Source organism: Ursus arctos, unplaced genomic scaffold (assembly GCF_023065955.2).
Source record: "Ursus arctos isolate Adak ecotype North America unplaced genomic scaffold, UrsArc2.0 scaffold_5, whole genome shotgun sequence".
Lineage (NCBI taxonomy): Eukaryota > Metazoa > Chordata > Mammalia > Carnivora > Ursidae > Ursus > Ursus arctos.
Window position 1 is genome coordinate 26,089,188 of NW_026623067.1, and position 21,813 is coordinate 26,111,000.

General features: G+C 42.6%; 2 protein-coding genes and 1 non-coding gene across 6 annotated transcripts in view; 1 reads left to right on the plus strand and 2 right to left on the minus strand.

Annotated features, from left to right (window-relative positions):
• GRAMD2B (GRAM domain containing 2B) overlaps window positions 1–18,781 on the plus strand; it is a 105,085-nt gene extending 86,304 nt beyond the window's left edge. For 3 of the 4 annotated variants that reach the window (XM_026507861.4, XM_044387357.3, XM_026507863.4), the window contains 11 exons: window positions 759–825; window positions 1,761–1,864; window positions 5,802–5,897; window positions 7,807–7,878; window positions 7,978–8,058; window positions 10,500–10,611; window positions 11,183–11,305; window positions 12,035–12,122; window positions 12,988–13,092; window positions 14,551–14,644; window positions 17,552–18,781. In XM_026507861.4, coding sequence (XP_026363646.2) covers window positions 759–825; window positions 1,761–1,864; window positions 5,802–5,897; window positions 7,807–7,878; window positions 7,978–8,058; window positions 10,500–10,611; window positions 11,183–11,305; window positions 12,035–12,122; window positions 12,988–13,092; window positions 14,551–14,644; window positions 17,552–17,593 — 984 coding nt within the window. In that variant the 3' untranslated portion in view covers window positions 17,594–18,781. Of the gene's footprint in view, window positions 1–758; window positions 826–1,760; window positions 1,865–5,801; window positions 5,898–7,806; window positions 7,879–7,977; window positions 8,059–10,499; window positions 10,612–11,182; window positions 11,306–12,034; window positions 12,123–12,987; window positions 13,093–14,550; window positions 17,515–17,551 lie in introns of those variants that run through there. The other variant, XM_057306993.1, reaches the window with a different exon arrangement.
• On the minus strand, window positions 4,698–4,803 carry LOC113261959 (U6 spliceosomal RNA). The gene has a single exon (XR_003318565.2). It is a non-coding gene; the product is annotated as a U6 spliceosomal RNA (small nuclear RNA).
• Window positions 4,992–21,813, minus strand: part of ALDH7A1 (aldehyde dehydrogenase 7 family member A1) — a 99,217-nt gene continuing 82,395 nt past the window's right edge. Inside the window, exon 20 of the transcript XR_008957462.1 lies at window positions 4,992–10,669. The gene's annotated coding sequence lies outside the window, so the exon portion shown is untranslated. The remainder of the gene's footprint in view (window positions 10,670–21,813) is intronic.

The following is a 21,813-nucleotide window of genomic DNA, read 5'->3' on the forward strand; positions in this document are numbered from 1 at the left end:
CCTCTGGTACAGAGGAGGAACCCAGGGCTCCAGGAGCCTCAGCCACAATCACACACCAAAGGACAGGTGTAGCCAAGACTTGAACTCAGGTTTGTCTGACCCTTTAACCACTGCCGTCCTGAGAGCCTCTGTATCTGTAGTGCCCTGGGATCTACTGCCTTCCCTGGTGAGACCGCTTGGAGTTTCATGTCATTTTTTATCAGGGGACATCCTCGTCAAGCCCCCTGGGCAGAACGGTGACCACCAGCTGCAGTGTGGTCACAGATGTCTGTCCCCCCGGCAAGTCACTAATTCTTGTTGGAAAATGAAACCTTTGTGTCCTGCCCACTCTGAAGGGTTGTGCTGAAGACTGTAAGATCAGAGAAAAGGAATTCCTAAAGAGACTGTATTGAGGGAGGGGGAAATTTGTTGTGTAATTTATTAATTAACTTATTAATTTATCTTAAAGATTGATTTATTTATCTTAAAGATTTATTTATTTGAGAGAGAGGGCACAGGAGCAGGGGTAGGGGCAGAGGCAGAGGAGGAGAGAGAAAGAGAGAGAAAATCTACAAGCAGACTCCCGAATGAGTGCGGATCCCTCCTCGGGGCTCCATCCCAGGACCCTGAGATCATGACCTGAGCCAAAATCAAGGGTCGGACGCTTGATGGACTGAGCCACTAGGCGCTCCTTGTTATGTAATTTAAATTGAAGTTAAAATGTGCACTGTTTCATCCAGCAATGTGAACAGTGACACCGTGTTGTGTTCTCATTACAGTACAAGGCAAATATGCACTTCCACAAGTTGTTCCTTGATGTCCCAACTGAGGAACCACTGAGGCAAAGTAAGTTCTGGCCTGTTCGACTTATTTGAAAAGATGCTCATTGGTTTGGGGGTAGAAAGCGGGCTCCGTCTCGGGGCTGAAGCCCCCAAGGGAACAAATTTTTTGAGAGTCCCGATGTAACAGTGGTGCCAGCTTCATTCAGCTTTGACCAGGCACCTTGAAGGAGAGTAGAATGGGAAACTGAATCCCTCCCCATGACGGGGAACCCTCCGAGATGATTCCCAAATGATCGCCTCACCTTCTGTGTCGACTGCTGAAATGCCCTTTGTGGGGGTTGTCCTGAGATTTAAGATAACGAGACTGGAGGAAGAGAGAACACTGGAAAGGCTGAAAGGAAGCGCAGATCCTAGTGCACAGACATGTGTCTATCCCTGTATGATGTGGGGTGCAATGATCACCCCCAAACATCCTGCCCAGCATGCCACTGAAGACCTACTCTGCTCCTCTTAGGTCCATTAGGACCAGGGTTCCATTCTGGCCTCTCAGTACACCCATGTTAAGTGGGAGGCTGGATTCCTGCCATGACGGCCTAAACATGTGGGTCACAGGCTCTTCCCACACTGAGACCATCAATTTCAAAAGGAGTCATTAGTGACAGTCCCAGAGTAGGAGGGGCAGGAGTGCCATCATGAGCTCAAGGTGACACACCTTCCTAAACAGAGGAGATTTTGAAATTCCATTCTGGAACTCTCATTTGCAGTGATAGACTTGCCTCGCCATTTTGGTTTTTACACTAAAGCGTGTAAGACTTTGAATTAAAAAACAAACACTCATCCCCATAGCTTTACGCCATGAAAGATGGCTGACAAAGAGGTGAAAGATCTTTTGAGTATGAGTGTATTGTCTCTGCCAATCCTGAGCCAGCCACATGTTTACATAATTTTTATTTCATATGGAAATTCTCAGCGCTCTTAAACCTGTGTCTGTTTTCCCAGGTTTTACCTGTGCTCTACAGAAAGAGATATTATACCAGGGGAAGCTCTTTGTATCAGAAAACTGGATTTGTTTTCATTCCAAGGTCTTTGGAAAAGACACTAAGGTTGGTATAATTTTTTAAAAGAAAGCTATGCACTTTAGTCTATGTTGTGAATATCACTTGTTTGAAGCGTAGCTATGTTGATAAATATTTACTCTTATTATACCTTTTTATTTCCTTTATCATAGTTGCAAATATTACAGGATCTAAATGCCTCTAAGTGACACTAACTTCCCTTTTTCCCTAAAGATCACTCTCCGTTTATTTCCTTATATACACAGATCTCTCCCACAACCCTACGCTAAATCCTTTCTACCCAGATGTCACCAGAGAACTCTCAAAGTTGTCCATTTGGAGAGCGTGCCATAATTTGTTTCAAAGACATAAATTAAACCTGAGACCCATTTTTTTTAGATAAATATCGATTTTTACACCATGTTCATATCAGTTACATCAGACAAGTAGAAAAACAGGCTTAAATATAAGCCAGTTATTAGAGCTCACTTTGTCCCATCACCAGCACCAAATGAGCATGAATTGGAACATTTAAGGCCTGGTCTGAGAGTCACACATCCACATTCCCCAGTGGACAATGACTGACAAGTTCTCCTTCTCATTAAACAGATTTGGGGGAGCACAGGCCCAAGACACCTGAGCTGTTAAGTATGACAGCCTGGAGGAATTGGCAGTTTTCCCAAGCCACTGCCTTCCAAAGCAAGGACCTTGGGACTGTGTCCTAAGAAGGAAAAAGATAATTCCATCCCACTGACATTGTTTCCCTTTGACCTCCAGTGTCACACCACAGCTCATTCAGGCCTCCAGAACAAGGAGTCCAAGAAACTCCTTCTTAGGTCTGCGTGACCTAATGAGTTTTTTAATCCTTCTGATTCATGATTGTGAATAAGCAGCTTTTATATTCATGAAGTCGCGGACTGAAAACTTTTTGTTTTGCGTGGTAGTTATGTTTTATTTAAATATTCTCCCTAAAGCCCCTGGCAGTCTTTTAGATAATGACTTTGTAACAAATACAATGGAAATTCTTGATTTTGTTGGTGATGGGTCCGCCGACTAGCACGTTGTTCTTTGGGTCAGACATGTTATTTTGATGTTGTTCTGTAATTATGTGGAGTTATGTTTAGACAAGCATATTTTGATGAATAGTATCACCTGAATCAGTATAGCACAAAGCCCCGTAAGCAGTATTTCACCGTATTTCTAGACTTCTCAGTTATAAGAATTTGTCCATGGAGTAGGGAAGGGCTTGGGTAGCAGGGATCTCCAGTTCAATATGCTAAGATAATTCTCAGGAATTTACAGCCAGCGCCTCCTGCCGAAGCAGCAGTGTTGGAGATATTAGTGAACAAAGAATGAGTCTTTGTTAAGGGATGGGGGGAAATTCTAAAACTCAGTAAGTGCACTTTGAAGCTAATATGATTCTAGCAATGGTTTTAAAATCCATCATCTACCTACGAGAGAACAGACCAAAAAAGGGAAAAAGAGTGGCATAACACACTGGCTTTTTTTAAAGACGTAACATGACGGGGTTGCTTTTGCATCTGCTATAGCTGATCCAAGAGACGAGACAAAAAATTTTCAGGGTGGGGACCTAACAACTGTGAGAGTGACTTGTATGCTTCTTCCCCTCTGAGGATGGTGTCAGGGAGGTTGGGGCCTCAGACCTGTGGCAGAATTTCCATACTGCCAACAGAACTGGGTCCAACACGATCCCACATGAACTAAAGGCAATTCGAACAATGAATTCACTCTAGGAAGGGAAATAGTCTAAGCCCCTACCCTGGAAAAATAATAACAAAGTGCAGCTTTAATGTAATCAGGACCTTTTGGTCAGTGTGACAGCATTTTCAGATGCTATAAAATTAAATGCATGTATCAGATCCCATCTAGGCTCAGATTTATGCTTTATTTCTCATATGTGGTCTGGTTGTGATTTTATACTTACGAAGAGGTTGACTGAAAACTTCTTAAGAGTGTTCCATGCCTTAGATTAAGAAAAAACCAAGTCCTTAGCCCCTAGTCTCTGTGTGTTTGTGTTGTCACTCAGAAACAAAATTAGACTCTTTTTTAATATCATCATCCATCTTGGTAGACCTTAATTTCCACCCCCCCCCCAAAGTTATCCCAATGTATAACTTCTGAGTTATTTCCTACAGTTCAAAATTTGGGGCAGTAGAGTTCTTTGGCAAAATAGCTTTTAGGAAATGTCTCATTCAGATTAGCCCCTCATTCTTCCATAGCCTTCATATCTGGAACGCGGAGGGGCAGTAGAACATCTCCGTCTCATAAACCTCTAAATATGGAAATGCAAGTGTTCAGAATAAAAGCTCATATTTCTTCCTTCAAGATGGCAGTACTAACTTAAGGCCCTCCTCTTCCCCACTGACCTTGTTGCTCTCGTTTAGAACATGCAAAGCATTTTTACAAAGTAAATGTTCATGGGAGTGTGTGTTCCTGTGGAGGGAGTCAGGTCATTTTACCGTGTATGTGTGTGACTCTGTTTTCCAGGATCAAAGTGATAGGATCCATTTCTCTTTGAAACCTGGCTTGGGGGGATATAACAAAACTATTGGAACATCTATTGTGTTATCTGGTACAGGCTTGTAATACATTGCATGAAAAAGAACCCACATTTTGGATTGGATTTGGATACAAATTCCATTGTTGTAACCTATTTATGACCTTGGACAAGTCACCTACCTCTCTAAACACATGTCCTAATCTCTTAGAATATGTACTTCATAGGACTATCCTAATTAAATGACATTCTCATCTGTTGTAATTCTTTATTGTTTGAACCAGAAAAGAAGTTAGAGTTCTTTTATTTCACCCGTCCTCTTTTTATGAGACGAATGAGGAAATGAATGACTTTTTTTTTTTTTTTAATATGGAACACTTCATGAATTTGCACTCATCCTTGTGCAGGGGCCATGCTAATCTTCTCTGTATCATTCCAATTTTAGTGTATGTCCTGCCGAAGTAAGCACAATACATCACTTTCTTAATGAGTGCTAGGCATTTTCTGCGTGTTACCTCAGTTAATCCACAGAAAATCCTGGGAAGCAAGGAAGATTATCTCCATTTTACAATCAGGAAACTGATGCATAGAAAGGGTAGCATGTAAGGTTGAGTAGTTCACGTAGATAGTGCGGACCATATAAAGTAAAACAGCCAGTTGTTTTATCAGAAAAATGGGTTTATTCAGGAACAGGAGAGAAATCGCAGTTTGAGCCATGCAAGCTCTGGTAACCCAAAGGCAAGTTGACATCGAAGGAGAGAAATGTTAAATTACAGAGAAAACGAGGAAGTTGGGTGGGGTTGCTTTGGAAAACAGTCCATTGGAGAGAAGTGAGCGTTCAGACCGTCTCATTGGCTGAGCTTGTTGCTGGGCGAAGAGAAAGCCTGCCTTCCTCCCGCCTGGGTGAGTAGTCAAGGACTTCTTCCTGTTGGGGTCTGCAACTGAGGAGCAGAGGCGGTGCATGAGAGCGCCCCCTTCTGGCCTCCAGAGGCCATTTTAAATGAGGTTTCCTTCATTCACTTTCCAGAACTGAGAATTCAGGTCCCAGACTTTTTGTCCAGTGGTGGGTCCACTATAGCAGTGCCAGTCAATGTTTTCCCTACCCGCATGTGCCTTAGAGGAGAGCGGGGTGTGCAGAGATTAGCCCTAAATGGAAGACCACAAGCACACAATTTCCTTAGAGCCCTGGGCCTATCTTTAAGATGACTGCATTTTGCGTTCACTCCCTTGTCTCAAGATAAAGGTTTCTCGCCAAGCCCCCGAGTAGAATTGACAATGCAGATTTACCCTCTGGCTTTGGAAACAGAACTTTGAGGAGACTCGCTTTTCTTCCTGGAGGCTGGAGAGCTCACTGATGGTTTTGATTTTGTCGTTAAACTTTTAAAAAAAATTTTTTTTTCCTTCAACATGAAGATTTGAAGTCGTGTTCAGTGAAGCCTAAACTCGTGTGAACTGGTTCTGTTTCAGATCTCTATTCCGGCGTTCTCAGTCACCCTAATAAAGAAAACTAAAACTGCCCTCCTGGTGCCAAATGCCCTGATTATAGCGACAGTCACGGACCGGGTGAGTCGGCCTCGCAGCCAGGGCACCTTCGCTTTGTCCTGTTTGTGTATCGTTTCCCCTCACAATGTGCTTGATTCTAATATAATTGTTGACAATTTTGAATTTCCTGCTGACTTAATTCTACTTGCTCGACCAAGGTCAAAAACAAAATTCTTTCCCAACTTCCCTTTCCCTTTTATCTCTTAGAAGAGGCTAAACTGATATATTGAGTTTCTTTAATATTTAAAACCACCACCACCACATTGTGGAGGGGGTGAGGCAGGTGAGACTGAAGAGTCTCTGGGGTGGGGTGGCCACCCTCCCCAGAACCTTATTTAATGGTCCCTCTCCAGAGCCGTCCCAAATACACCAACCCGGTGCTTGCCCTGCATGGTCAGCTCAAGGACCAGTTTCTAGCCCCTCTTTGCTTCCAGCTTAAGTACTGTTCTTCTATGTAGAAATTCTAGAGCTGCTCCTTACTGTTGGGCTGCCCCACACACGTGCAATATTTGCATTGAGAGTAGTGTTTATTTCAGTCTGGCCAGAAAGAGGGAACGGAATAGTTCAGTTACTCATTTCTCACTTGAAAGTAATTTTTTAAGAGTTTACCTACTATTTCTATAAAAGCATAAAAGGGGCATTCCATTTCTAACCCTAGTGGATAACTTGAAGAGGGAAGGAGGGTGGAGGAAAGATAAAAGAGGCTATTCTGATGAGGTAGGAAATAGATTAATATTTTGGGGAAAAAAAAAGTTTTAATACTAATGGCTAACAAGCATTAAGTGCTTCTCCCCAGGCATAATGCTTTCCTTCTGTTTTCACATTGATTTCACACGCCACCTAGAAGGGGTAGGTGTTGTTAAGAAAACTGAAGCCAAGGGTTGCTTGAGTGTCCGACTCTTGATTTCGGCTCAGGTCATGATCTCAGGGTCATGGGATTGAGCCCCACATCGGGCTCTGCACTCAGCACGGAATCTGCTTGAGATTTTCTCTCCTTCTGCCCCTCCCCCCATTCACATACTCTGTCTAAATAAATAAAATCTTCACAAAAAAAAAAAAGGAAAAAAAAACTGAAGCCAAGAGTGCTTGAGCAGTTTGCCAGTGTCACCCACTTCTAAGTAGCAGAGCTAGAACTAGCAATTAGGCCTAATGGCAGAACCCACCATGTTAATTACTTCGGAATACGTACTTGCTGGGAAAGCCTATCAAGTGCTCTCCTCGATGAGTGAACAGGATAATCACAAACTTCTGGAAAGGGGCTCTGAAAAGATGCTGTGGCTCAAACAGATGGAGAGTGAGTTGTAATATTTTCTTAACGTACTGTTCTTGGTAAAATCGTTTTTCCTTATGTCCTGTGTCTCCAAATTCCTTGTCTAGTCTGATTTCACTTCTTTCCCGTTGCTTACGTATATGCATCCACTGGAAGATCTCCATATTTGTACAAGGGAGAATGTGGAAGTGGCTTGAAAAAGAACGAGCCTGTGAAAGCCTCTGGGAAATTCTTAGTGGAAATCTAGGTCAGAACAGAGAAAGAGGACCCTTGGGAATTGTTGAATACCTTAAAAGAAAAGGGGGGGTGGGGAATAAGCTTTAAAGAGGATGTAGCAAATGTCAATAGCCTTTTTTAATTATTATTTTTTTTAAGCCTGCCTGTGTTCGGGACATCCATGTCAGTGTATTAGAGCCTTCACGTTACTCTCTGTTGCTTTATTAGGGGTTTGGGGGTTTTGTTGCCGTTGTGGGGGAAGAGGTTTGGTTGATTCCAGAAATGTATTTTAAAAAAATGTGTGGGTGAATGAGACTTTAAGACCAAAGAACAGCCTCCATCATTTGGAAAGGAAAAAAAATAGATACAGATAAATTTTCTTGCACTCTGAACTCTCACTTCTTTCCAGGCAGTATTGTTAATAATGACTGTTTTGCTTTTCAGTACATATTTGTCTCCTTACTCTCCAGAGATTCTACTTACAAGCTACTGAAATCTGTGTGTGGACACTTAGAAGTGAGTCCAACCTCCCTGAACCTCATTTGCTGTCTCTCCTTTATATTTCCTCTGGTTTCTTAGTTGATCTGGTTTTTCATTTTGTCACATTAATTTCAGAACACGAGCGTCGGGAACAGTCCCAACCCGTCTTCTCTTGAAAACAGTTTCCGGGCAGACCGCCCTTCATCTCTGCCTCTGGTGAGTTGCCTGTGTAACTATCTAAATGAAACAGAAAGGGAACGTGTCCCACAGTGAACAACACTGACAAAGTCCTCCTTACACCAGGATCAGGGGACGGAAGGCGTACAGGACCTTACTATCTGAGGTAAAATTTGAAGACACAGGGCATTTCTGTGCTGAAGAAGAGAGGCCGTAGGAGGCCATACGCTTTTTTCAAGTAACTAAAGAGCCGTCCTACAAAAGAAACAGGATAGTGGGCTGTCTGGGCGAGTGAGTGGTCAGTGGAGGTGTCTGTAAAATCTTGCTGTCTTTGTCAGTGTTGTTCTAGAGGGATTCACCAGTCTCTCTGTGCAGGGGCCTGAGCCATCCCCACGAAATCTGATTGTCTTCTATGTTCCAGGCACTGTGCTAGTGTATGCTGTAAGGACACCAAGAAAAAAACTAGTTCTTGCCTTCGGAGACTTTATAGCTTAGTAGAAAAGATGAGGAATACCCAGAAATCACTGTAAAAGAAGAACTCTTTAGTGACCAAGTGAAAGATTTTTTTTTCCCCTTTAGATTTTATTGACTATATAATAAATCTCCAGTGGAAAGTAGTTCCCCCCGTTTGTACAAAATTTATACCTATGATGGTATAATGTTGGCCTGAGAGAGTCCTAGCCGTATTTATTCGTTATTTCCAAACTGATTACTATTAAAGGTTGGAATACCTCGCGTGCAATGGTACGAGCCCATGGTTTTAACATCTAAAAATCTTTTTGAGAGGTGTTCAGTAGTACAAGGATTGAAAACATGTACCCATAAAAAGTTGCCCAAGAATGTTCACAGCTGTCATGCTTGGGTGGCTTAGTCGGTTAAGTGTCTGCCTTCAGCTCTGTTTGTGATCTCAGGATCCCGGCATCGAGTCCCACATTGGGCTCCCTGCTCAGTGGGGAGTCTGCTTCTCCCTCTCCCTCTCCGAGCCCTCTCTCTCGCTCTCTCTCAGGTGAATGGATAAAATCTTTAAAAAAAATAAAAGTTCACAGCTGCACTGTTCATAATAGCCAAAAAATAGAAACAATTCTAATGTCCATCATCTGCTGAATGGACCAATAGAGTATTATTTGACCATATAGAGGAAGGAGTACTGACACATACAACATGGAAGAACCTTGAAAACATGACGCGAAGCAGAAGCAGCCAGACACACAAGGCCACATATGGTACAATTCCATTTATATGAAATGTTCCAGACAAACCGATAGGGAAAGCAGATGAATGGTTGCTAAGGAATGGGAGGGAAGGAGGGAGGAATTAGGCGTGACTGCTAATAGGTAGAGTTTCACTTTGGGGGTGGGGGAAATGTTCTGAAATAAGACAGTGGTGATGGCTGCAGGACATTGCGATTATTCTAAAAACCACTAAATTTTATGCTTTAAATGATGACTTTTATATTACATGAATTTTATCTCAATTAAAAATAAATACCCTGGGGGAAAAACAGTAGTGGGAAGTACTACAAAATAAAAGCAAACACATATGATTTGGAATCCAACAAACTTGGTTTCAAATCTGGGTTCCACCCAGCTGAGTTATGCCATCAGACAAGCTCTGTAACTGCTGTGACTCAGTTTCTTCATCCAGCAAAATGCCAACCTCCTGATGCGGCCACGGAGATTAAGTGCAGTCATCTGTCTAAGGAGTTTTGCACACCGCCTGATCCATGATAGGCATTTAGTCAATACTTATTAAATCGAAAAGACTTTAATTCTTCAACTTTCTATGCCCTATAGATTCTTGCATAAAATTGAAATGAATTATTGAAATGATCAAAAGATAGCTAGTATAAGACACCTGTGGTCCCTTCAGTTTTTAAGCATTTGGAGGAAACAAGTGGGAAATAAAGTAAAACAACAGTGCCTTTTCCCCACTGATCACCCCTCGGCCTCCCTCTGTAATTCGAAAGTGACAGCACGGACTCTCTTTTAATTTGATGGGGGGAAGCTAAAACTTTGCTTTCAGTGTCCAATTTGTTAAAGCCATTTTTCCTTTCATTTCCAATACCTTTTTTAAACTACGATTTAAAGAATACCTTCACATTTAGAACATGGATTTAGAAAACTGGGCATCTATTTTTTTCTCGTATACATCTGTGTCGATCACTTTTTCTCATTACACGATGCTAATGAGACTTTTCCAGTTTGACCCTGGAAACTTTTCAGTCATCAGCAGTTCTTTTTCTAGACATCTGTTGTTTCAAACAATTTGGCCACTGTTGACAGAATTTTAATTGCCCAGAAAAATCTGTTTCGATCACCAGATACTCCCATCTGTTGGGGAAATCCCAGTGGTACGGGGTAATCCTCCCTTCTTTTTCATTATTTTATAGGTGAGGCCTAAGTGAAAGGGCTGGGGGTTACAGAGGCCTGTCTGTTTACTGTGGGGAATGGGACTCTGTACTCTTCCTTGTTTCCCTTTAGGATTTCAACGATGAATTCTCAGATCTGGATGGAGTAGTTCGACAAAGAAGGCAAGACATGGGAGGATACAGCAGCTCCGGGTCTCAGACTCCTGAATCAGAGAACTCTCGAGGTCTGAGAAATTTCTGTGTTAACTAAAATATAATGCTCCAAACATCCTCATCTCACCCCTGTAAGACAAAACAAAACCAATAAAAACCACCTTGTCGATTAATTAAGAAGGGACGAATTAACAACAATTGAGAAGGGACTCTGGAGAGAGGGTAATTGGAAAGTTTCAGGGAAAGGAATCGTCTACTTGGTAAAAAAAAAAAACATTTCTCTTTATAATACACATTTAATAAATATCTCTTAAATTGACACCACGTTGGGGTGGTTCAAAGAGAAAAACACAAAATGTTGGGTTGTTTTTGTTTTTTACCTCTTCTTACAGTCCTATTATTCACTGTTCTAGCTGAATGGTCCCCATGAGTCAGTGGGCGAAGGACAGACTGTCCTTCTACCATTTTCTTACTTGTTTAAGCATTGAATTTCAATACCTAACCATTGAACCAGCTTTTGAGAAGATCCATTTATATTCTCAGCCATTATGCATGTTGTGAGATTGATTGGCTTTGTGGTTGATGCTGTGTTTTTAAATGCTTTGGGAAGAAAACTTAGCGTGCCCCATTTTGGCTTGATAGATTTCCATGTGACCGAATCCCAGACAGTTCTGAACGTCTCCAAGGGAGAAACAAAACCAACTCGGGCGGATGCCCATGTGAACAGAGTGCCTGAAGGAAAAGCCAAGAGTCTCCCTGTACATGGTAAGGAACAGAATGTCTTGGGTAAAGGGGATGGTGGCAGATCTGCTTGTAACTTGTAAAGGGTGTTCGTATTTCAGGGCCACCTGGGTGGCTCAGTCAGTTAAGCATCCCACTCTTGGTTTTGGCCCAGGTCATGATCTCAGGGTCCTGGGATCGATCCACGCATCAGGGTCCGTACTCAGCATTCAGTCTGCTTAGGATTCTCTCTCTCCTTCTCCCTCTGCCCCTCCCTCTACTTGCGCTCTCTCTCTCACAATAAATAAGTAAAATCTTCAATAAAAAATAAAGGCCCTCATATTTCACTTTATGACCGCCTTCATATTCCCTCCCCTCCCTTCCCACTGTAGGTCTTTGTTCTGTGCATATTAATTCATGTATTCATTCACCAAACAATAGCCAGTTCTGTGCTTTATTGTGAGGGATACAAAGGTGCACAGCCTTCCTGGAGGTCCCTTCAATGTTTTTAATATTTTGAGATTGTTATTCACAAATTGGTGATAAAATTCAAATTTTTAAATTGTTGCTTATTTAGTAAGTATTCTAATAGCTGTTTACCAATTATACTGGTAAGAGAGCAAGGACAGACACCTGGAAGGCTTCAGTCAATGTTTTCTTCAATGTCTATTATCTGGGAATAATGACCTTTTTCAAGTACCTCTTCCCCGTAGGGACTTTGCTGGATGGAAGGAGTGTGTTGTAGTTTTAAAACTGTTTTTCCCCCCACAACAGGTCAGTCAGAAACCACTGGAGTCTTACACAAAGTCAAGTCTCAGACATGTACAACTCTCCACCATATTCTTATATTTTACGCAGTCGTGTAAGTAGATGAATTGCTGAGTGACTTAAGAAAATCATTCAGTTCTCTAAAAGAATAATCTGATGATTCCAACCATCATTGTAAATCTCAGTTGTCTCTCATGTGACCCACATCTTTCCTTTGACAATTTTTGTCTCCTATTCCACATTTTTTTTTCCTTAGGCTTAGGTCACATTTTCCTGTTCATCCCCTTATTTAAATAAATAGAAGGGAGGAAGGAAGACCAAAATGGGCCAATTCCAGCAGGACTAAATTCTGAGTGGATACCATTAGTAAGAAAACTGTTCTGTGAATGATGAAGCACCTTTGGCCTCACTATTTATTTTCTCATCTATCCCATGTCCTCTGGACAGAGGCCAAAACAACTTTAAGACATTCCCCCTTAGTTTCCAGCCTTTAACCAGTTGTTTTTCTGAAAAAACGGCTGACCCAGTTCTAGGCTGCTCCTTACTACCATGGAGGATGTGCCCAGTTTTGTTTCCAGATAAAGAAGGGAACTTGTGAGTCACCAGAGAAAAAGACTGGGGCCTCACTAGCCAGGCCCTCTAGGAGGGGACACAGCACCACACGGGGGAAGGAGCACAGGCCTGGTAATCCACCTTGGGCATGGCCTTGAGGAGACCCTAGTAGAATGGCCATTGTTTGTAAACCGAGGAACCTCGGCCAGAAATTTTAAATCCCGTTCTGTCTCTCAAGTTTTGTCACAAGCCATCCACCTGTTGAAAAAAGACCTTTTTCAAGTCCCTTTGGCAAGTTAATTTTGGAGAGGATCTTCCCTTAAAGGTACAACACTGGCTCTACGTTGATGGTTTCATGAATGTCAGTTCACGGGCTTACTGAGAATTTCTCTTTGATCCCTTTCCAGTGTCTGTGCGCTAATCATCTCGACCTTCTACATGAGACACAGAATTAACACTCTGGAAGAGAGGCTGGGGTCACTGACCTCCGTCGTGGACACGCATCATCATGAGTAAGACGATTCCCTGCCCTGCCGTCATCTTGCTACAGAGACTAGTCTAATACCGGGCACGGACCACCCTTTTTAGCAAACGTGAATTGAGGTTACGTTCTGCGTGAGACATTTTGTGAAGCGTGTCTGTGGGAAGTAAAGGGGTAGGTGGGAGGGTCCTAGAAATGAAGGCTGTGACTCTGAACCGTTCTTGCTAGAGTGTTGCCAGTTTATCAAGAAACAAGCCTGATTTTACATTATCTTGTTCTGGTAGCCTAAGACTCAGTTGTGACCTTGGCCCATTTATTAAAATATACCAGTTTATCTTAGTAAAACAGCAGTGGGTGATGACATTAATAGAAAAGAAGCAGTTGAAGTAACTCAGCTCATTTATCATGTATTATCTCTTTATATTAACGCATATATTGATGAAACTCTTGACCGCTTTTAAGGTCTCTGTGGCTAGTAATTAGCTGAATGCATCTGTGAAGATTTTCCACCACAGTCGTTTTTAACATGCCTGACCTAATTAAACCTATTCAGACAGAGAGCTCTTTTCTTCAAATCCATATACATAAGGATTTTGATCCATTACCTAAAAAGTAAAATAAATTACTCCATGTTAGAAAGCAAACTTTTAACCCAAGTTCTTTTTTTTAAAGCCGTTAGGTTTTTGTTGTGTTTTGTTTTGTTTATTTAAGTAATCTCTGCACCCAAGGCGGGGCTCAAACTCACGACCCTGAGGTCAAAAGTCTACATTCTCTTCTAACTGAGCCAGCCAGGTGCCTAACCCAAGTTCTAAAAGTAGAGATACTCGTTTACAGAGTTTGTACCACGTGCTAGAGACTCAATTTCCTACGGTTTCAGCTGGTATAGGACCCCGGGGGGCTCCGGGGAAGAGCCCAGGCCGTAAAGAGTTCAAAGAGTAAATAATGATCACCTCCGTTAGATTAGAAGACAAGGGCAGATACCTGGGCATGGCAAGTCTCAAAAAAAAAAAAAAAAAACTACAAAAGTCTCACACGTCAGCAGCAGTTTGACTAAAGACGTTCCTACACATTCTGAAACTTCCTGTGTAAACGGTCCCTCCTCCCATAAAAAAATAAGTCTGCGACTGAGAAGAGCAGTAAGTCTTGCCTATTTCTGCTCTGGTGGGGACAGCGAGGATCTGAGGTGAACAAGAGGTCTAAGCAGCCATGTGCTTGAGCGGAATTGCCTGATTTTTGTTTGTTTGGAAGCCAAGGCACAACACGGCCACTTCCACAAAAAGAGCTTAAGAGACGTCCAGCTGAGTTTTTAAGATACAGTCCTCACTGTCCAGTCGGGAGCGGTGGCATTACCACAGGGCCTTTCCAACGTTAACAAGTGAAATGCTCACGCTCGACTCACCAAGGTTTCTGTTCAAATAAATTTAAAATGCATGCATTCCACTTCCTTTGCCACTCCTGCCCACAATCATTTTTCTCTTTGTTCTTACAGACAGACAGCACCATCCGGCCTGGGGTCACAAGTACAGTTAAACATGGAGGTCCTCTGCCAAGAGCTGACGGCTAACATAATGAAATTAGAAAAGGTGACTCATTTATTCCTGGGTTGGAGCAGGAACTGTAGTGCCTGTTGATGGCCCGAGAGCAGCGGTTACGCACGCAAACACCTTTGCGGTATAGCAAGCAGCCTCCATGACCAAACCCAGCCAGGGGATGTCACAGTAAATGGGAAAGAGTATTTTTTTTTTTTTTTTGGTTCCACCAGGAAATAGGTTTCAATCTCATTCTCCTTGTGGGTGTGTCTTTGGCTTTTCCTCCTTAGTTAGAAGTATTTCTCTCTACCACAAGGGCCTGGTGACCAGTGACCGCTGACACAGGGCTCAGCGGACGGACACAGCAGGGAGGGTCCTCACCACAGAGTGTGGCCGACTCCACCCAGGCTGATACGTTGCCATACGTGAAATACTGTGTTCATTCTGTTAGAACCCTGCCAGATGGATGTCACTTTTCTGTCTGACAGAGGAAGAGTCCAAGTTTCCAAGTAACTCACTCGAGACATGCAGAGCAAGCTAGCAGATCTGGAATCTGAACCAGCTCTGATTCCGGAGTTGTGTTCGCGGCTCCTCACAGTCCAACCTGAGGCTTTGCCAGTAAAGCCACTGATGTACCTTTACCCTCTTCAGAGCATCTAACAGTAGGGCCATTTTCGAGCAAATCTGTCCCGAAGCCTGTGTCATTCTCTGAAGCCAGGAGGAGGGCGGACAGGAAAATGGGCACAGGAGAAACGGCCCAGAATCAAACCTGATTAACATTTCTTCACTTCTCCTTCCCGTATGTCAATCTTTTCCATCTGGTGGTCTGTTTTGGCCCTAAACCTTCAGGAAAGGTTTCAAATGCAGGGTTCAGTTCAGGCCGTTACCACGAATGCCCAGCATTCAATGGCTCTCTCCCTACCAGTGCAATCGTGCTTACTTGGTAAGAAATACAAATGAACCAAATGAGGTTGGTTTTGCTGGACTAAATGATAGTTAGCGTTCAGCTGCTCAAGTACTGAGAGCCAAGGAGTTTCCAAACTTCAGTTCTAAACCAAAGGATGACCTAGAATTCCTGTTGGATCTGTGGACACACTTGGAAACTTTTTCTCTTCGTAACCCAGAATCATCCTAGAGAAGGTCGGGGGTAGCCACCAGAAATGTTTTCTTTTCTAAAATGTTCGTTGCTCAGACTTGAAGAGAATTTCTTGATGTGTCATGAAATGCTTACCAACGTTTGGCTTGCATGCGGGCCTAGAGAATGGGACAGTGGTCGTTGTCTGTGTTGCTCACACTGGCACACAGTGGCATTCTTTGGGCCAGAAGCACTCAGATTCCTGCCCGTCCCCTTTTGCATTTCTTCCTGTTCTTGCGCCAGGCCCGGCTAGGGCACCGCACGCTGTAGTGAGGGACAGAGCCTGTCCACGGCAGGCAGACCGCTGCCCCCGTCCTGTGCATTCCAGAGCCCAGCTCCTCAGCTAGGAGGCCTGCAGTACCAGCAGCAGCCTCGGCCCCGAAGCAGCAGCAGTAAAACGTGGAGTTAGGGCCCCAATGCCTATGTTGAAGTTCTAAAATGTTGGAAGTTGCACACACTGCCCCAGGGACTCTGCGTGAACAGCCCTGTACCGTCTGCTGGGTCTGCCCCGCGTCGCAGAGGCCGTCTGGGGCCGTGCAGCACAGCCTCGGGGTGCAGCAGCAGCTGCCCTGCCCCCCCCCCCCCGGCTTTTACTTTTGGGTGTCTGTCTTTGAAGGTGTCTTTCCGATGTTTTGGTCATCAGTCCTTTGTGTGATCTCTTTTTCTTCCTTCCCACGCCTGCTTTGCTGCTCATCTTTGGTCCTGTGGGATAGGCAGGAAAGAGAGGACGGAGGAACAAGGTGGGGATGAAAGCAATGCTTTTACGGGTCGTGAAGGTAAATACTTATTTTCTGAGCACCGCAAATGGCATTTGTGGTGGAGCAGAGAAGCAGAAGCGAGACCTTCGTGGCTGTGTGACTGCTCTGGTTTCATGACCTCCCAGTTCCACGTGTGGAACCTTCTCTGCGTGGCAGTGGAGTGTGGTGAAGGGCAGCACACATGAAGCTCCCGGCACAAACACATTAGATCTTTTTCCTCTTCTCCGACCCTGTGTGCCTGCGGGACACCACACACTGTTCTACAAAAATATCTATTTATTAGCTGGGGCGCCTGGGTGGCTCAGTCTGTTGAATGTCCGACTCTTGGTTTCAGCTCAGGTTGTGAGATCGAGCCCTGCATGGGGCTCCGTGCTCAGTGGGGAGTCTGCTTGAGATTCTCTCTCTCCCTCTGCCCCTCCCCCAACTCATGCTCATACCCTCTCCAAAAAAAAAAAATATAGATATAGATATAAATATAGATATAATCTTTCTTTTGTTCCATGGGGTTCACAGGATTGCTTTTTGAGAATTCTTGCTCAGAATTCTTGGAAGTTCACTTAACAAACATCTACTGAGCACGTCTAATGCCCAACACTATACTGTTGTCTTGAGATCCAAAGATACATCCTGGACCCTGGGCCTGTGAAACTCGGTCTTCTGGGAAATGGGCAGTATCTAGCAGGAGTGTTAAACACTGATGGATTGAATCAGACACCACGTGACACACAGGCTTTGTAAGGATAGGTTTCCCGTTATCTGCATTTAGGTCACACTTGGTGCTGCCAAGCTTTTGTTCTTTTCCTTCCATCTGATTTCTCTGGTCTCTCCAGATGTTTTCATCTTTGTGCCACTCTTTCGTTTTTAGCCTTTTTTTTTTTTTCAAAGTGGATTATCAACAGAGTTCGATTCCATTAAGCAGCATTTGCCTGATCTAAACTGAACCCTGGGGGTCGCTTCTTATTCAAGGTAGAACAGATTAATCTCAAACATTATACAGGTCATGGCAAACAGACCCTTGAAAGACTCCCTTCTCTTTAATAACAGGAACTTCTCTTTCATTATTTCCAGATACAGAACAACCTACAGAAGCTGCTTGAGAATGGTGACTGACAGATGGGAGAGTTCAGGCCAACATGATACCTCGCGCTTCCCTTCGAAGAAGGTGCTCCCCTAGGCGTTCTGGTGGGGCGCTCCCTGCTGGCCAGAGGAGCGAGCAGCCAGGCATCCCCCGCCATGTTTGCACGTGGAGGTCTCCAGCTCAGGAAGGGGGGAGGGGGAGTAATTCCGGTTCCTGTGCAATAAACATTGACCCTGTCTCTCTGAGGAAGTTTTCAGTGCTGCTGCCTGAACAAAACAGACCCATCTCTGGAGGTCTCAGGAAGAGCCTGGTAGACACTCTCTCTCAGATGATTGTGGTTCCACAGTTCTCATGACTGTGTCAGCAAACACACTCCACTCTGTGCCTTTTTAGTCCTTTCCGTGCTCCTTTTCTCTCCTTTACACCCCTCTGAACCAGCCTTCGAAGTAAGGGAGAGATCCTGTGCCAAAAACTTGATACGGTCCTTTCAAGAATTAGCCCTGACTCTCCAAAAACAGACTTGCCTCAAACAACACCAGCATTTTTTCTTTTCCGCCCTTCTGCTGTTCTGTTCTGCTTTAAATCACCCTGTGTATCTTCTCAATTCAGTACGGGCAAGAATATCACAAAGCAGATTAAAAACATCCTGTTTATGTTCTGTTTTGTTCCTGTGACTAACACTTAATTGGACTGAGCGTCAGCCACCCCAGATCGAGAATCTATAACCACATGCGACTGAAGTACTAAATTAAACTTACTCTGAAATCAAAACTAATCTTTAAACCAAAAAGTACAGTATGATTGATTTGATACTGGATGGAAAACAGCGATTTTTTAAGTTTATACGTGGACTGTGTTAGTTTTGAAACAGGATGCCTCTGTGGAATGGTGAGACCCCTTGGCGTGGCCAATGCATGCTTCCCTCTTTTGCTGACTAAAAGAAGTAACTGGTGGTTTCCTAACTTCTATTTACCATATGGGTTGGCTGGTTTTTATTAATAATTATTTAGGTACCATAAGATCTGTAATATAAATGATATTCTGTTTCTACTGGCAATGCATTTTATAATCATTTCTATGAAATGTATTTTGTTTAATCAGATAAGCTAATAAATGAACTGGTTACATCATTTGTATTTGTCAGCCTACTGGACCAGAACTGTGCCTGGTGCACCCCCCTGGCTTTTAATAAATACTCATTGGTTACAACGCCCTGCTAACACTGTGTTTTGTCAGTTTGTAAACTCTTTCAACTAAGACAACATGGCCTTTTTAACTGCTGCTCACCTCCTCTCTTCTACTTCCAACTCACCCATATTTCTTTCCTCCTGAGGACTCATTTCAAAACTCAAAAATGATTTAGATTCTGGGGTTGCACTGATACAAGGGGGAAAAAATGAACTTTGAAATCAGAAAAATGATGCTTTATTCCTGGGCCCACATTTTATGAGTTGTGTGACCTGAAGATTTGGGGGCATTTTCTCCCATTTTATTTACGGGACTGAAAGTACCAGCATAAAGTGTCATTGGGAGGCTCAAATGTGGTGATGTCTCTAGAACACAGCAGTGTCACGCAAGGAGTACACTCTCATAACAAGGGCCAAATTCGTTATTTTTAGAAATGTTCTTGGGTCTGACATTCCAGTTTCATAAAAGCTCTATGTCAGTACAGTCCAAACCCATTAGGGATTCAAGAATGGGTAAGCCGCCTATACAGACAAATTTTAGAACATGAAAAGCTTTAAAAGGTTCAAATTTCACAGCAAAGGAAACAAACCTAAAAGACAACCTTCAAAATAGAAGATATTTGCGAATGACACATTCAATAAAGAGCTAGTATCTAAAAAGATATAAAGAACTTATACCCCCAAAACACAAATAATCCATTTAAATGGGAAGACATGAACAGAAGTGTCTCCAAAGAAGACATTCAGATGGCCAAGAGACACATGAAAAGATGCTCAACATCACTCATTATCAGGAAAATGCAAATAAAACGAAAATGAGCTATCACCTCACACATGTCAGAATGGCTAAAATCAAAAACACAAGAAGTAACAAGTGTTGATGAGGATGTGTAGAAAAAAGAATGCTTCTGCACTGTGGGTGGGAATGCAAACTGGTACAGCCCCTCTAGAGAACAGTATGGAGGTTCCTCAAAAAGTTAAAAATACAACTACCCTGTGATTCAGGAATCGCGCTACTGCATATTTACCCAAAGGATACAAAACACTAAATCAAAGGGATACATGCACCCCTATTTGTAGCAGCATTATTTACAATAGCCAAATTATGGCAGCAGCCCAAGTGTCCACTGAAAGATGAAGAAGTGATTATATTTATATATATATTATATTATTTTTATATATTATAAATATATAATATTTAATGATATATATTTAATATTAATATAATATATAGTTAATAAAATATATAAATATATAAAATATATAAATACATATATAATTGTGTGTATACATAACAATGGAATATTTTTCAGCCATAAAGAAGAATGAAATCTTGCTATTTGCTATGACATGGACGGAGCTAGAGGGTATTATGCTAAGCAAAATAAGTCAGAGAAAGATAAAACCATATGACTTCACTCATATATGGAATTTAAGAAATAAAAGAACAAAGGGGAAAAAAACAGACAAACCAAGAAAAAGACTCTTAACTCTAGGGGTGCCTGGGTGGCTCAGTGTTAAGCGTCTGCCTTCGGCTCAGGGCATGATCCCAGGGTCCTGGGATCGAGCCCCGCATCGGGCTCCCTACTCCGCTGGGACCCTGCTTCTTCCTCTCCCACTCTCCCTGCTTGTGTTCCCTCTCTTGCTGGCTGTCTCCCTCTCTGTCAAATAAATAAATAATCTTAAAAAAAAAAAAAAAAAAAAAAGCCTGTTAACTCTAGAGAACAAACTGATGGTTACCAGAGGGGAGGTGGGGGGGTGGGGGATGGGTGACATAGGCGAGGAGGATTAGAATACACTTACCAAAGAAATAAAATAAAAGGCTTGAATTTCAGGAATCAGTTATCTGCTCTCTAGGAATTTATCCTGAAGCAATAAGCAGAAATCTAATCTAAGATTTATATGCAAGAATATTCTTTAAAGACATGACAACAAAATTTTAGAGATTCTAAATATTCAATAGCAGAACAATTAAATGATATAACTATTTAGAACTGTATTGCTGAAGAATGGCATTAAAAATACCATTAAAAAGGGAGGCACGAAACTATATATGATCCCAATTTTATGAAGAAATTCCTACATATATGTGTATACACACATATATGTACATACAAAGCACACACACACATTTTCTGTATTCTCTAAATTTGGTACAATGAGCACTTACTACTTTTTTTTAATCAGAGAAGTTGATGAAAACATTAAGCGGCTCTCCGCAGGGAATGAGATCTTACAATTGTGCCCACCCTGTCCAATAACACTGCCACGAGTTCTGGACCAGGAGCGACTTCTTTAGTGGTTTTTCCAACATCCACTATGGGGTTTTCCAAAGAGAGAGAAAACACACCATCATTTCTAAATTTAGTGACTCTTTTTGCTCTGGGTATGCTGTTACTTATTATTTTGTTTTGTTTTGCTTTTTGGTTTTGTTTTTCGTTAGTAGCTCCTAAGTCTAAATCTGGTACAGATGGATCTGAACGACGATGCCCAGGTCATGTGTCTGCATGTTAACTCCAAAGAAGCATGGGAAAGCAAGCATCTTGGGATTTTTCAGCCTCTACCACCAGATTAAAACACTAGGGAGGGGCGCCTGGGTGGCTCAGTCGTTAAGCGTCTGCCTTTGGCTCAGGGCGTGATCCCGGCGTTCTGGGATCGAGCCCCACATCGGGCTCCTCCGCTGGGAGCCTGTTTCTTCCTCTCCCACTCCCCCTGCTTGTGTTCCCTCTCTCGCTGGCTGTCTCTCTCGGTCAAATAAATAAAATCTTTTAAAAAAAGAAAAAACACTAGGGAATTCTAAAGTAGATAAGGGTTTCAAATGTTGAGTGATCAAAATAACAGCAAATGTCCACCAGATACCTTGCCCCTTAAAACCTTAGCATTACCTTTCTAGAATCAGAAAAAAAAACAAAAAAAACCCAAAACTTAAAAAGAGATTAAATGGTTATAATTCTATTTCTGTGCACCCTAATATTTTCATCTATGATGAAATATATACTATTTGGATGAATGGAAATCAGCAGCCTCACATAAACTGAAAATGCTATTATTATTGACCTCTCAAG